The following is a 15,817-nucleotide window of genomic DNA, read 5'->3' on the forward strand; positions in this document are numbered from 1 at the left end:
TGCATCATAGCAAACAGATATTCTTGTACAGTACAAATTGTAAATATAAATGAAATTAGCATTAAATCAAATAATGTATATTATCTCAACCTAAGCAAAATAAAGATCTATAAAATAATACTTCACAAAAATAAATCTCATCTCCATCTTACACTATCTTTGAAAGTCTTGACACTGGCTGCCTGTTTGTCTTCATATTGATTTTATTATTGTCTAAAGCACTTGGCCTCCCACCAGATTAACTTTTCAGAGTTGATTTTAGTTTTTGAACCAGGACGACCCCTCAGGTCTTCTTGTTCTTCTCTGGTTCTTCTTTTAGTTGTTCCACAGAGCAGAACAAAAACCTTTTGTGATTCTGCGTTTTGCTGCTCTGAGACTTTGGAACAGACTTCAGAGGATCAGAGAATATTGAGATTTTTAAAAACAATTTAAAAAACTCATTTATTCAGTCTGGCTTTTCTATATGACTTAATCATTTTAAGGCTTTTAATTTACTATATTTTAATCAATATTATTCATCTCTACTTTTAAATTTACATTTTAGTGTTTGATTTTAGGTTTTTAGTATTTATATTTATTAATCATCGTGCTGATTTCATTTCTTCTTGCTGTTATATTTTACAAACTACCTTTTGTCAGTCATTTTTCCGCTCCTTTGTAAAGGACTTTGAACTGCAATTAGATTTGTACCACAGGTGATATATACAGTATATATATACATATATATATATATAGATGCATATGGTTTGATAGATTACACAATGTTGAACTCAGGATTTTCTCTGATGTTTATTTTGAATACATGCAGATTTTATCAGATATGAACCCATCACAACAGGAATACACTTGAAAGGTTCTCATAGATGCATTATGTAAGAACCAATCGTCAAACAATTATAGCTTCACTTAAAGTGTGTCAGACATTTAAACACATTCATCATCCATCCAAGAAAGGTAGTTGATGGATACGTTTAAAAGATATTTTTCAATTCGAATTTCAAGTTTTTAGATGCAAATAAAGGTTTTCACAAGTTCCAGTTTTTAAAGTAAGAATCATAAACTCAAAAGAAGAGCACATTATAAAACATGCCCAAAATAAGACTCATTTTAAAACAGGTTGAAATTGTATTGTGATAATAAATGCTGCAGATACAAAGTAATATAATATAAGATAATACCAGTCACCAAAACATCACTCATGATCATCTCTCATTAAACACCACTCAAAGACAAATAATCTAATCTCATGTCCTCAATCTTCAAACGATTAACATCAAAACTAAAACACCACTGAGTATTATAAATCCCTAAATAAAACCACAAGTGAAATATTCACTCCATTACACATGTTGGGAGTGCTTTACATCTTTCCTCGACCAAAAAGAATTCACAACCTACAAAGAAGCATAAATGTGACCAAAAGCTGAATCAATTCAGAAACATGCAGTTTATATATTCAGTTTGAGACAATGATTGTTGGATTTCAATAATGGCTTTCTTTACCTAAATGGTATTCAACAGCCATACAGCTGCTAGCTGTGTAAGTATCCAGTGTCATGTGTGTCTATGTATCAGTTTAGAGATCAGAAATTCAAATCCAGAAGCGATCCAGATCCAGTGATCTTTGAGATATGGCTTTATAACTGATATATATTTTCCTTATTGTTAAAAAAAAGTATCCAATTTTTTCTGTATCAAATTTTGAATGGGTTTTCTGTGTGAGTCGATAGAAGCGTAACACAGTGAATTAAATGGGCCAATGATACTGTTTCATATTGACTGCAGGCCCCGTAATTGTACAGAGTGGTATCATATATTATGATTTATCTTTGTCCTCAGAATAAAAACATGTTGTGTGTTGTTGGAACTGATTTTTAAACAATCAATTTAAAAGAATGATACAGCATGTATATGATAAAAGCGAGAAAAAACAAGAGTGCTAGGACTGAATGCAAATATTATTCAGTGTTATTCATGTTGTTTGGTAAGTTCCTTGGTGTCAACTGCAGGAGGATCGCTCTAATTACCCTCAGGTCCAACCAGATTTGGCTTCATCCTTAACCTGCATGTTAATACAGACACAAAAGTACATCTGTTTTAAAGAAAGCAGTGCAGAGTAAATCTAGTGAGAGATAAACTGAAGAAGAAATGATTCTATTTAACAAACGATCTCTCATTCAACTTATTTTAAATCAAAACAATGCACTCATCATGCAGATCCATCATCTCACTGGTGAGAACTTTCAGTTTTTTTAAATCTCAAGTAAAAAAATACATTATTTCAAAATTTTTTTGCTCATTGTTCCATTCTAATGCTCATATATTAAAGCAGCCTTTCAATGTAATAAAACCACTAACTGCATATATTAATATGTCACATACACACCCATTCGAAAAAAGCCAATTTTTACAACAGAAATAAACATGTTTACAGCCCGATTAAAAAAGCTAAATTGGTCTGATTATCTCATGTCTCAATCAGCACACACTGTATGAAGAGGGATTTTTTTTTTTACACTTGTCCGTTTTCCTTTTAATGAAGGATACGCGTTATTCACAATAAGACCTGTAGCTTATAGGCCTGGGCTAAAAAAAAACTAAAAATGTTATCAAAATGTCATATCAGTCGATATAATTATCACAATAATTGTCAATCATTTTTACTTTCAAATTTTCAAATTTAAAAGCTGATTTTTGCTCCTGAGTGAAAGTTGAAGAAACCAGAGGGTTGGTTAATCTTTTGGTTTCACTCCCATGCTGCTGTTGCTTACCTCTCTTAACCTGAGGGCCCCAAACCAGAGTCCTGCACGGTTCCAATACAGGTCAGTAAAATTGTTTCAGTACAGAAACCTGACTGACTGTCTAGACTTGCTGTCTAACCTGGATGCAAACCAGGACAAAGGACCAATAACATGTTGGAGTGTTGCTCACTTTGGCAGTATTTTGTTAAGTTAAAGTATCAAATCTATTAGAGTAGAGCTTTACCAGCACAGGTAAGCATACGTTAACCTGAAAGGAAGACCGAAGGCTGAGGATGCTAGCACAGCTAATGTTTTCCACACTCAGCAGATTGTAGATCACATGTTCAACCATATTAAATAAACTGTACTCAGTGTTGACTGTTTTCTATTTACTTTAGCCAAATCAACTGGTTTTATGTTCAATCAACAGCAAGTTAGTTGATATTGTATCCTTTAACATCTTAATATTCAACTATTATCTAAGGATTGGAAAATCATTGTACCACTGTTCAAAGTGCTTTTTGGCAGCCTTCACACTCTTTCTATCAATCTTCTTACAGAAGACCCTGATCAGCTGCTCAGAAAAGATCAATGTTCCAATGCTGGATTCCTGTAAAGAATGACAGCAGCTTTAATTTGAGAGTTATGGTGACATAAGCTGCCTTACAAATAATAAACAGAAGAAATATTGAATGATTGTGATGAAAAAATTGTTTTAATCAATAATTAGTTCTGACATTTTTGCTGTTCTCGTTTTTCATGCCGTAGTCCATGTTAATGACCTAAAAAGAAGGTCGAGAGTAAAATGTGTGCCATAACAAATTCTGCAACATCTTACAAATCAAAGAATCAGCAAAACTGAAGATTTTACAAAAAAGGTCAGATGACAGAAAGTAAAAGAAAACTCACCAGGATTTCAAAGTCCTCTGATGTCAGGTTTCTTTCTCCCTCAGGTAAGGATCGAGCCAATCCTTCTTTCCAGCCAGTAATCTGGCTCTTGACAAGGAATCAGAAAAGAATTACAACAGTGGAAAAGGATATAGATTCAAGTTTTTTTGCATTTTAATTTGACAATGTAAGAAACTTGGAATTCAATTCTTATTCACTCAAAAAACTGCACCAACTTAGTGTAAATGCATTTGACTGTAGGGCTGCATGGTATGATCTAAGCATTAATTTTGCTATGTGTACAAGTGCCATGGTAATATCCCAGGACGTGTGTTAGTCCATGAGCACATAAAGTGTAGAGAGAGAGAGAGAGAGAAGGGATCACATGCAGTGTATGAAGATGAACTGTTCTTTGCTTAGAAGTTACTGTCACAGGGCTCTTGATGCAAATTAAATGTAGCTTTGAATGTATAAGGGGTTCTTATTTGTAAAAGAAAATAAACTTGAAGACCCAGATAATAATACAAATATAGTATGAACATGAAAAGAAAACACAGTTTCCCCAATATCATGCAGCATTAGTTGACTGAGGGATTTTGTATTGTAAAACATTTCAAGCTGCTATCCAATTCACATTACATTTCAAAAAGAGAACTGTTCAATAGTGCTGCTGTTCATGTTAAATGTAATAACACGGGCTAGATAAAATGTTGGAGACAGTAAATAATGTGATGTGTACTTATTCTATTAACTGAAAATGAGCACATTATCCAGCTTTGTGATAACAGTGCATTAGATCATGTGTAATAAATGTAATGAAACACAAGAACACAGACTTACTTTCCAATCCTTGATGGGGTCCTTTTGCTTTCTCTCACCAACAAACTTGTAGATCTCTCCAGAGACAATTTTTTGCTGAATCTTTCTTGCCTCTAAGAGTAACAGAGTGACAAGCAAACGATAAACAATAATAATTCAGTGTTTTTCATGTTGTTTGGTACTTTCCTTGGTGTCAACTGCAGGAGGATCGCTCTAATTACCCTCAGATTCATCCAGATATGGATTCTTCTCCAGCCTGCATGTTAATAAGGACACACAAGTACATCAGTTTTAAAGAAAGCAGTGCAGAGTAAACCTAGTGAGAGATAAACTGAGGCAGAAATGATTCTATTTAACAAACAATCTCTCATTCAACTTATTTTAAAGCAAAACAATGCACTCATCATGCAGATCCATCATCTCACTGGTGAGAACTTTCAGTTTTTTTAAATCTTAAGTAAAAAAAAATATTTTCAAAGTTTTTGTCTTTTGGTACTAAAATACAAAAGTTTGAAGACACCAACATTAATTTGGCATCAAAAATGGGATCAAAATCATATAAAAGCAAAGAAAAGGCAACAGTATCCTGAAGTTCAATGCAATCATTCCCTCCCTGCTCATTGCTCCATTCTAATGCTCATATATTAAAACAGCCTTTCAAAGTCATAAAACCACAAACTGCATATATTAATATGGACAATGAGTTTTGGTCTGTTGTATAAAGAGCAAAGACAAAATACCGGCCAACATTTTGTGCTGGTGATTTCTTTTGGAGCCAAGACATGTGCAAACTGAAGCACAACAAAACAAAAAAAGATCCCTCAGGTCAGAAAGAATCCCAGTCTCGATTCTCACATAGTTGCGATGTCATGTCTGCGTGATGCCGATTCTCTTGCTCCTTTTTCCTTCACAAACTGCACTTATGCTGCACTCGCGTCAGTATTTCCCACACAGACAATACTCGGGCTGCCCAGGTACATGTATAGCTGCCCAAGTAGCCTATATTTTAAAACTATATGTTTTAATTATTCATAAAATTGCCGTCCGCACGAGAGAGAGAGAGACAAAAAGAGGGCTGCTGTTTGTTCCTCCCTCCTGTTAATGCACCTGAGGTCCAGCCCTCCTGACATGTCAAAACTGAAGCTTCTCATGACTTAGTTTTATTATGTTTGTGAAGCTGCTTGCTGCCGATGTGATGATGCTCTCTCTTGGTTTTGCTGAATCTTGATAACAGGCCTTCACATCATGCTCACCTGTTGTAATAACTGAGATGCTAGATCAACTTTTTAAAGAGGGAGTTTTGTTGTGTTGCAAGGAGCCCATGAAGGCTCAGTTAAAAAAAAAAAATGCTGTCTGCTAATCAGTACAATGGACTTGTAAAGCGTGGCTACGAACTAGCAAACTGTTGGCAAGGTTTCATAAATTCTGCGAGACAAAACAAGGGGCTGAGGTCCATCAATTATTTCCATCAGCAAGGCATATCTGCTTTTACTCTCTCTCTCTCTCTCTCTCTCGCTCATGCGCACATCTTTATTCCATTTCTTTAAACGAGACAAAATCAGGATGAGAATGCAGGAAAAGAAATGTTTGGTGCTTAACATTTTCTTGGGGAGACCCCACCTGAAGCTGGCTAGAGAAACACTGGAAGCCACATACACACCCATTCGAAAAAAGTCTGTTTCAGACTGTAGATCACGTGTTCAACCATGTTAAATAAACTGTACTGGGGATAAGACTTGTGTAAATCAGTTTAGTGATACAACAGAAAACTCAAAGTACTTGGTCTTTTTCGATTCTCTGATTTTTTTGAAATTTTCAAAATCCAAAACAACTGTTGACTGTTTTCTATGTACTTTAGCCAAGTCAACTGGTCTGAATTTATATTTGATGTTTTATGTTCAATCAACAGCAAATTAGTCGATATGTATTGTATCCTTTAACATCTTAAGATTCAACTATTATCAAAGGATTAGAAAATCATAGTACCACTGTTTAAAGTGCTTTTTGGCAGCCTCCACACTCTTGTCATCAATCTTCTTACAGAAGACCCTGATCAGCTGCTCAGAAAAGCACGTTGTGCGAATCCTGGATCCCTGTAAAGAAGGACAGCAGCTTTACTTTGAGAGTTTTGGTGACATAAGCTGCCTTACAAATAATTTAACCCAATAAACAGAAGAAATATTGCGATAAAAAAATGTTTTAATCAATATTTAGTTCTTACCTTTTCTTCGGGCATTGGCTTTGCCTTGTCAAGCTCAGATTTGCTGTAGAAATGAACATGTTGGATAGGGTCTTTATCGTCCATGCCATAGTCCATTTCAATGACCTAAAATGAAGGTTGAGAGTAAAAGTATGTGTGTAATAACAGATTTTGCAACATCTTACAAATCAAAGAATCAGCAAAACTGAAGATTTTACAAAAAGGTGAAATGAAAGAAAGTAAAAAAAACTCACCAGGATTTCAAAGTCCTCTGGTTTCAGGTTGTTTTCTTCCTCGTCAGGGAGGAGTTGAGCCAATCCTTCTTTCCAGCCAGAAATCCGGCTCTTGACAAGGAATTAGAAAAAAATTACAACAGTGGAAAAAGATATAGATTCAAGTTTTTTTGCATTTAAAGTTGACAATGTAAGAAACTTGGAATTCAATTCACATTCACTCAAAAAACTGCACCGACTTAGTGTAGATATGTTTGACTGTAGGGCTGCATGGTATGATTTAAGCATCATTTTTGCTATGTGTACAAGTGCTATGATAACATTACAGAATATATAATATCAATCATATGTCCTGAAATGCATCATTTCATGCCATTTTTTGTTGTTTCTGCTTTTGAAAAAACAAAAAGCCTTCAGTTTCTATCTTTCCATGACTGATCTACAACATCAGTCTGTCTGATCCTCTTCCTGATCACAAAGAGAAGTGACTTCTGTGCAGGCAGAGTCTATGTGCACATAAGATGTAGAGTTGAAGGGATCACATGCAGTGTGTGACGATGAACTGTTCTTTACTGTCACAGGGCTCTTGATGCAAATTAAAAGTCACTTTGAACATATAAGGGGTTCTTATTTGAAAAAGAAAATAGAATTGAAGGCCCAAATGATAATACAAATTGTAATTGTATGAACCTCAAATGTTATCGCAGTTTCCCCAATATCATGCAGCATTAGTTGACTGAGGGATTTTGTATTGTAAGACATTTCAAGCTGCTATCCAATCCACATTACATTTCAAAAAGAGAACTGTTCAATAGTGCTGCTGTTCATGTTAAATGTAATAACAACACGGGCAAGATAAAATGCTGGACACAGTAAATAATGTGATGTGTACTTATTCTATTAACTGAAAATAAGCACATTATCCAGCTTTGTGATAACGGTGCATTAGATCACATGTAATAAATGTAATGAAACACAAGAACACAGACTTACTTTCCAATCCTGGATGGGGTCCTCTTGCTTTCTCTCACCAACAAACTTGTAGATCTTTCGAGAGATGATGTTTTGCAGAATCTGCCTCGAGTCTTGTAGGTTCGGGTCGGAAGAGTTGAGTATTTCCTCAAACACTTTGTCTAAAAGAGTAATAGAGTAACAAGCAAACAAATGATAATAACACACACAAAAGTGAGTGAATTTAATTGAAACACACAAGTCATCACAACTAAATTAACAGGATGTGGTTTATTTATCTTTAACAAATGCACGATAAAGAAAATGGATAAAGTAGCATAACTGTAAATGAACAACAGAGCCATCTGACAGAAAGCAGCATCTAACAAAGTGTGTTTCCAAAAAGTGTTGAAATATGTCATATTTCTGTTACTTCATAAATAAACATCCTAAATATCAAACAAGTTCAAATGATCAGGACAGCCAGTTGTTCAGGATGTTTGAGACTGGATTTGTGAACTCCTCAAACCACCAGATAACCTTGTCCTTGCCTACACACAATTTCCTTTTCAGATTGTTGGGTGTAGTGCATTATTTAAAACAATGTCTTGATACTCCTGAAGTCTGAATTGGCTTCAATGTTAAACATGAGCTAACAGCACACATTTAAATCTACACACCTGTGAGCTTTGTGTAGGCCTCCATGTCCTCAATGGCTGTAGAGAGAGTGAACATCCTCCCTCCTGATCCTTCAATCTGAATGTGATTGTCTGCTTTCAAAAAAGCCTCTGCAATCCTGTATGTTCATATCAAACATATTATTACTGATGAGATAGTGAATCATGACGCAGATCAAATAATGGAAATCAGAAGGAGACCAATCTTATATTTGGAGTACTAAGATCTGAAGGTAGACACTTACATTTCTTGTATGATTTGGCTTACTCTGTGCTGACAGGCTCTTTTGTGGAGACGGTGTCTTGTATAGAACAAGTCGTACATATGGTCTTCCTCCTGTTGAGGTTAGGACTGTAGTTTAGTCATAAATAACAACATTATCAGTTTGCTTTCAATTATCTGTTTACAAGCTCAAGTGTGTCAGCACCTTGTCTCTGGTGCAGATAGTCTTCCTGCCATCAACCTCACACACTCTGGCAAACTTCAGGAAGCGATGAAAGTCAAAGTTATTCTTGATCCCCAGGTAGGAAGAGTCCCTGAGTAGAGGCAGATTGAGGCAAGGTGAAGAAAATAGGTGTATAAAGTGAAACTGAATTTACTGGAGAGTTTTGTAGCCTATAATTTAAAATAATCAGGAGAATAATGCATTGTTCACGGTAAAAAAAAAAAGAAGTGCTGTAGTGGTCTTCATCACAAAATGAATTGCTCTACAGCACTTCATTAAAACCTGACCTGGCCAAGTAGTCAAACTTGTCCACATCAACGCCGTTTTTTTTGTTGGACACAATTTCATAGAGGAAGGACCATTCTTTTGAGCGCCCATTGTACGGCCACTGCAGGGACAAAATAAACAGCAGGTCCAATTTCAAATGGAGTTCTAGGCAGATGAAAAACTTTTTTTTTAACGATTTAAAAAAAAGGACTCTTCTTGTCCGCCTTTATACTGAGGAGATGTTACAAAATAGTGACATTAGTGACATTGCTGTTGAGGACACAGACCTATTTATGCACAGATGGTGTGAACTTGCCTTTTCTTTCTTTTTTTTAACTTTCTTTATTGCTTTTACATATTAACAATATTTCCATTTTGTAATGTCCGTACGTATTCTTTTTCCGAACTTACCTTTTCTACAGCAATCATCTCCTGAATGATTTTCACATCTTCTTCTTTCAGGCCGTATTTCTTCATCATCACTTGTTCAAGCTTACTCTGTTCCTGTAATATTTACAGTTAGGGATGTAAAGATTAATTGTAAAATCGTGATAAATCGATTCAAAAGTGTCAAGATTCACATCAATACTCTGAAAAATGCATCGCAATAATATCGTGAGCGTCAGCAGCTGTAGAGCAAGATTTTGAAATTGAGGACGCACCACCCTCTTTTAAATCAGAGGTGTGGAAGCATTTTAGCTTCCCCAAGACAGAAAATTAAAGAGGTGAGAAGATAACAGACGAGACAAAAACTGTGTGTAAATATTGCAAGAAGACAGGGAACTACACAAATAGCACAACCAACATTTGCAGAGTAGATCTCAAAACATGTGTATGTAAGAAACACTTTAAATGTCAGAGTTCCTCAAGTTCCTCAGAATTTGACGAGTGGCTTAATGTCAGCCAATTTACTGTGGACATATACTGGATACAACATCCTAACAGTCTTTATCAGGGTTATTAAACTAGCTGAACTTAACCCAGATATAATACTAAGCATGAGATGCATTATTTTCTCTTATCTTATATTCATACAGTATCTTATCCGACTTCTGAAAAACATAATGAGGTGAACTTGCCTCCTGCTCTTTAGATTCCTGTTGAGCAATCTTCTCCTGAATTTTTTTCACAACATCAGGGTTCAGGTTGTGTTTCTTCATTATCACTTGTTCAAGCTTACTCTGTTCCTGTAATATTTACAGTTAGGGATAGAGAGATTAATTGTAAAATCGTGATAAATCGATTCAAAAGTGTCAAGATTCACATCGGTACTCTGAAAAATGAATCGCAATAATATCGTGAGCGTCAGCAGCTGTAGAGATAGATTTTGAAATTGAGGACGCACCATCCTCTTTTAAATCAGAGGTGTGGAAGCATTTTAGCTTCCCCAAGACAGAAAATGAAAGAGGTGAGAAGATAACAGACGAGACAAAAACTGTGTGTAAATATTGCAAGAAGACAGAGAACTACACAAATAGCACAACCAACATTTGCAGAGTAGATCTCAAAACGTGTGTATGTAAGAAACACTTTAAATGTCAGAGTTCCTAAAGTTCCTCAGAATTTGACGAGTGACTTAAAGTCAGCCAATTTACTGTGGACATATACTGTATACAACATCCTAACAGTCTTTATCTGGGTTATTAAACTAGCTGAACTTAACCCAGATATAATACTAAGCACAAGAGTTTTTTGGAAGGTGATACTGCAACTCCGTTTTCTCTCTAAGGGTTTTTTCACACCTGGGTAGTTTGGAAAAGTTGTTCTGAAACCATAGCCCGGTTTGTTCATACATATGTGAACACAGCAATCACACTCTTTTAGCTCAACTTTTTAAATCTATTTCGATTTTTTTTTTGAATTGTCCACTATGTGCTCTTTTTTGGCTATCCTTGCTCTTTGCTGCCTGTTGTGGGATGAATAAAGTTTTATCTTCTCTTATCTTATATTCATACAGTATCTTTTCCGACTTCTGAAAAATATAATGAGGTGAACTTGCCTTCTTGCCTTCAGATTCCTTTCCAGCAATCATCTCCTGAATGTTTTTCACATCTTCAGGGTTCAGTTTGTATTCCTCCATCATCACTTGTTCAAGCTTACTCTGTTCCTGTAATATTTACAGTTAGGGATGGAAAAATTAATCGTAAAATCGTGAACAAGCGATTCAAAGGTGTCAAGATTCGCATCGGTACTCTGAAAAATGAATCTCAATAATATCGTGAGCGTCAGCAGCTGTAGAGATAGATTTAGAAATTGAGGACGCACCACCCTCTTTTAAATCGGAGGTGTGGAAGCATTTTAGCTTCCCCAAGACAGAAAATGAAAGAGGTGAGAAGATAACAGACGAGACAAAAACTGTGTGTAAATATTGCAAGAAGACAGGGAACTACACAAATAGCACAACCAACATTTGCAGAGTAGATCTCAAAACATGTGTATGTAAGAAACACTTTAAATGTCAGAGTTCCTCAAGTTCCTCAGAATTTGACGAGTGGCTTAATGTCAGCCAATTTACTGTGGACATTGAACTTGCCTTCTTGCTTTTAGATTCCTGTTCAGCAATCTTCTCCTGAATGATTTTCACATCTTCAGGTTTCAGATTGTGTTTCTTCATCATCTCTTCTTCAAGCTTACTCTGTTCCTGTAATATTTACAGTTAGGGATGGAAAGATTAATTGTAAAATCGTGATAAATCGATTCAAAGGTGTCAAGATTCACATCGGTACTCTGAAAAATGAATCTCAATAATATCGTGAGCGTCAGCAGCTGTAGAGATAGATTTAGAAATTGAGGACGCACCACCCTCTTTTAAATCAGAGTTGTGGAAGCATTTTAGCTTCCCCAAGACAGAAAATGAAAGATGTGAGAAGATAACAGACGAGACAAAAACTGTGTGTAAATATTGCAAGAAGACAGGGGACTACACAAATAGCACAACCAACATTTGCAGAGTAGATCTCAAAACGTGTGTATGTAAGAAACACTTTATATGTCAGAGTTCCTAAAGTTCCTCAGAATTTGACGAGTGACTTAATGTCAGCCAATTTACTGTGGACATTGAACTTGCCTTCTTGCTTTTAGATTCCTGTTCAGCAATCATCTTCTGAATGATTTTCACATCTTTAAGTTTCAGTTTGTGTTCCTTCATCATCTCTTCTTCAAGCTCACTCTGTTCCTGTAATATTTACAGTTAGGGATAGAGAGATTAATTGTGAAATCGTGATAAATCGATTCAAAGGTGTCAAGATTCACATCGGTACTCTGAAAAATGAATCGCAATAATATCGTGAGCGTCAGCAGCTGTAGAGCAAGATTTTGAAATTGAGGACGCACCACCCTCTTTTAAATCAGAGGTGTGGAAGTATTTTAGCTTCCCCAAGACAGAAAATTAAAGATGTGAGAAGATAACAGACGAGACAAAAACTGTGTGTAAATATTGCAAGAAGACAGGGAACTACACAAATAGCACAACCAACATTTGCAGAGTAGATCTCAAAACGTGTGTATGTAAGAAACACTTTAAATGTCAGAGTTCCTCAAGTTCCTCAGAATTTGACGAGTGACTTAATGTCAGCCAATTTTCTGTGGACATATACTGTATACAACATCCTAACAGTCTTTATCAGGGTTATTAAACTAGCTGAACTCAACCCAGATATAATACTAAGCATTAGATTCATTATCTTCTCTTATCTTATATTCATACAGTATCTTATCCGACTTCTGAAAAATATAATGAGGTGAACTTGCCTTCTGCTCCTTAGATTGCTGTTCATCAATCATCACCTTAATGTCGTTCACATCTTTAGGTTTCAGTTTGTATTTCTCCTTCATCACTTGTTCAGGATCAATCGGTTTCAGCAGGTGGTTAAGACCGTCAGAAGAGCCCTTTTCATACTGCAAGACACACAGACTCATTAATGTGTGTTAGTACGTATTTTCATGAATTAATTCATCTTGATCATTTTGTGGATATATCTTTAAATTGTGTAAACCATATCAGAGTAATTCTTCTTTTAGGTTTGTGAAGCTGAAATACATGTGTAAGAGACCTCATAGTAGCAGAGTTATATTTGGATTAGAGCCAAGTGTCTGTTGTGAGCTGAAAAGGAAATGTGACTCTGAGACTGAAGAAATGTATATGTCTGATATTTAAGAGTCAAGGTGATGTCTTCTTTCTAGCCTTTTAGAGATGTAACGAAGCAGCCAGGAATTTGTAGGATGTACCTTCTAGCAGAATATAAGCAACACTGTGAAGATGAAGACTTTGCCACTTTGCCCATGATGGTCAATGATTGCCAATGATTGTGAGATCTTGGTCAGCATGGGTCAGCGATGGTCCGCACTTTGTCAGCCATGTGTGTTGTGTTTCTATGTTTTCTGACCATGGCTGAATAAATCTAAGATGATCCACAATCTGTTTCATGATTTCATCATTGTTCATCTACTATAGAAACAACCCCCACCTAACAGTGGCGTCAACGAACAGGGACGTCAACCTAACAATGTGTCAACACAAGATTTAAAACATAAATACAATAATCCCACATACTTTAATTTCCCCCACATTTGAAGATTATATCTGAAAACTTCTGTATGTAGAAAATGAAAGATGTGAGAAGATAACAGACGAGACAAAAACTGTGTGTAATTATTGCAAGAAGACAGGGAACTACACAAATAGCACAGCTAACATTTGCAGAGTAGATCTCAAAACGTGTGTATGTAAGAAACACTTTAAATGTCAGAGTTCCTAAAGTTCCTCAGAATTTGACGAGTGACTTAATGTCAGCCAATTTTCTGTGGACATATACTGTATACAACATCCTAACAGTCTTTATCAGGGTTATTAAACTAGCTGAATTTAACCCAGATATAATACTAAGCATGAGATGCATTATCTTCTCTTATCTTATATTCATACAGTATCTTATCCGACTTCTGGAAAACATAATGAGGTGAACTTGCCTCCTGCTCTTTAGATTCCTGTAGTCTTCTGTCTTCTGTCATGTCTTCTTCAGGGATCGCTGGTTTAAGATACTTCTGTTTCAGCATGTGGTCTAGCATGTCACAAGAGCCCTTTTCATGCTGCAAGACACACAGACTCATAAATGTGTCAACACAAGATTTAAAACATAAATATAATAATCCCACATACTTTAATTTCCCCCACATTTGAAGAGTATATTTCAAAACGTGTGTATGTAAGAAACACTTTAAATGTCAGAGTTCCTAAAGTTCCTCAGAATTTGACGAGTGACTTAATGTCAGCCAATTTTCTGTGGACATATACTGTTACAACATCCTAACAGTCTTTATCAGGGTTATTTAGCTAGCTGAACTCAACACAGAGTCAAACTGTTAAGCATAAGAGTTTTTGGGAAGGTGATCATGCAGCTCAGTTTTCTCTCTAAGGGTTTTTTCACACCTGGATAGTTTGGAAAAGTTGTTCTGAAACCATAGCCCGGTTTGTTTGGTAAATATGTGAACACAGCATTCACACTCTTTTAGTTGCTCAACTTTTTTGATCTATTTTTTCTTGAATGGTGCACTGTGTGCTCTTTTTTGGCTATCTTTGCTCTTTGCTGCCCATTGTAGGATGAATAAAGTTTTATCTTCTCTTATCTTATATTCATACAGTATCTTATCTGACTTCTGAAAAACATAATGAGGTGAACTTGCCTCCTGCTCTTTAGATTGTTGTAGAGGTCCAGCAATCATCTCCTTGATGAATGTTATGTCTTCTTCAGGTTCCAGTCCATACTTCTCCATCACTGGTTCAAGATTATTCTCTTTCAGCAGGTGGTCTAGCATGTCACAAGAGCCCTTTTCATGCTGCGAGACACACAGACTCATAAATGTGTCAACACAAGATTTAAAACATAAATATAATAATCCCACATACTTTAATTTCCCCCACATTTGAAGAGTATATCTCAAACGTATGTATGTAAAACAACTTACAATGTCAGAGTTTCTAAAGCTCTTCAGAATTTGACGAGCCACTTAATGTCAGCCAATTTTCTGTGGACATATACTGTATACAACATCCTAACAGTCTTTATCTGGGTTATTTTGCTAGCTGAACCCAACCCAGAGTCAAACTGTTAAGCACAAAAGTTTTTGCCTGAGAAGGTGATACTGCAGCTCAGTTTTCTCTCTAATAGTAAGGGAATATTGCAAAAACATGGGAATAAATTCCTCACCAAGAAATTTCTTCACAAGTGTGTTCATAAAGGTGTCTTATAACATATCCTTGGTGGAAACATGGCCACACCCACTTTTATTGTACATTTAAAGTAGCTAAATATGTTGATCTCTAAGGAAGAAGATTAGGGCCACTGAAAAAATAAAATTGGTTCTGATTTTTTTTTAAATTCTGACTTTAATCTCAGAATTCTGAGAAAAAGGTCAGAATTCCCCCCAAAAAACCAGAACCAACATTCTTTTTTTCAGTGGCCCTAATCCTCTTCCGTAGATTTCAATATCTCGAATACTAGTTTAAAAAAATACTGCACCACATTTTCAAATGTCTGAGGGGTCCAGGTCGAAGTCTTCTCCAGACTCTATACTGTTCTTAAAGTAGTGATAGGGA

The 15,817-nt window shown here is 35.8% G+C and overlaps 1 protein-coding gene across 2 annotated transcripts in view; it reads right to left on the bottom strand.

Annotated features, from left to right (window-relative positions):
• The window catches only part of LOC110005513 (deoxynucleoside triphosphate triphosphohydrolase SAMHD1), a 158,874-nt gene that overhangs the window by 91,266 nt on the left and 51,791 nt on the right, over positions 1 to 15,817 (bottom strand). The window contains exons 6-27 of one of the 2 annotated variants that reach the window (XM_065961273.1): positions 14,905 to 15,057; positions 14,191 to 14,310; positions 12,973 to 13,119; positions 12,290 to 12,397; positions 11,756 to 11,863; positions 11,222 to 11,329; positions 10,302 to 10,409; positions 9,634 to 9,726; positions 9,243 to 9,343; positions 8,938 to 9,046; positions 8,755 to 8,846; positions 8,513 to 8,628; positions 7,875 to 8,014; positions 6,903 to 6,992; positions 6,670 to 6,774; positions 6,435 to 6,541; positions 4,670 to 4,704; positions 4,470 to 4,561; positions 3,651 to 3,737; positions 3,479 to 3,523; positions 3,245 to 3,351; positions 771 to 2,062 (exon numbers count right to left, since the gene is read on the bottom strand). In XM_065961273.1, coding sequence (XP_065817345.1) covers positions 2,020 to 2,062; positions 3,245 to 3,351; positions 3,479 to 3,523; positions 3,651 to 3,737; positions 4,470 to 4,561; positions 4,670 to 4,704; positions 6,435 to 6,541; positions 6,670 to 6,774; positions 6,903 to 6,992; positions 7,875 to 8,014; positions 8,513 to 8,628; positions 8,755 to 8,846; positions 8,938 to 9,046; positions 9,243 to 9,343; positions 9,634 to 9,726; positions 10,302 to 10,409; positions 11,222 to 11,329; positions 11,756 to 11,863; positions 12,290 to 12,397; positions 12,973 to 13,119; positions 14,191 to 14,310; positions 14,905 to 15,057 — 2,214 coding nt within the window. In that variant the 3' untranslated portion in view covers positions 771 to 2,019. Of the gene's footprint in view, positions 1 to 770; positions 2,063 to 3,244; positions 3,352 to 3,478; positions 3,524 to 3,650; positions 3,738 to 4,469; positions 4,562 to 4,669; positions 4,705 to 6,434; positions 6,542 to 6,669; positions 6,775 to 6,902; positions 6,993 to 7,874; positions 8,015 to 8,512; positions 8,629 to 8,754; positions 8,847 to 8,937; positions 9,047 to 9,242; positions 9,344 to 9,633; positions 9,727 to 10,301; positions 10,410 to 11,221; positions 11,330 to 11,755; positions 11,864 to 12,289; positions 12,398 to 12,972; positions 13,120 to 14,190; positions 14,311 to 14,904; positions 15,058 to 15,817 lie in introns of those variants that run through there. The other variant, XM_065961274.1, reaches the window with a different exon arrangement.

Source organism: Labrus bergylta, chromosome 12 (genome assembly GCF_963930695.1).
Source record: "Labrus bergylta chromosome 12, fLabBer1.1, whole genome shotgun sequence".
NCBI lineage: Eukaryota > Metazoa > Chordata > Actinopteri > Labriformes > Labridae > Labrus > Labrus bergylta.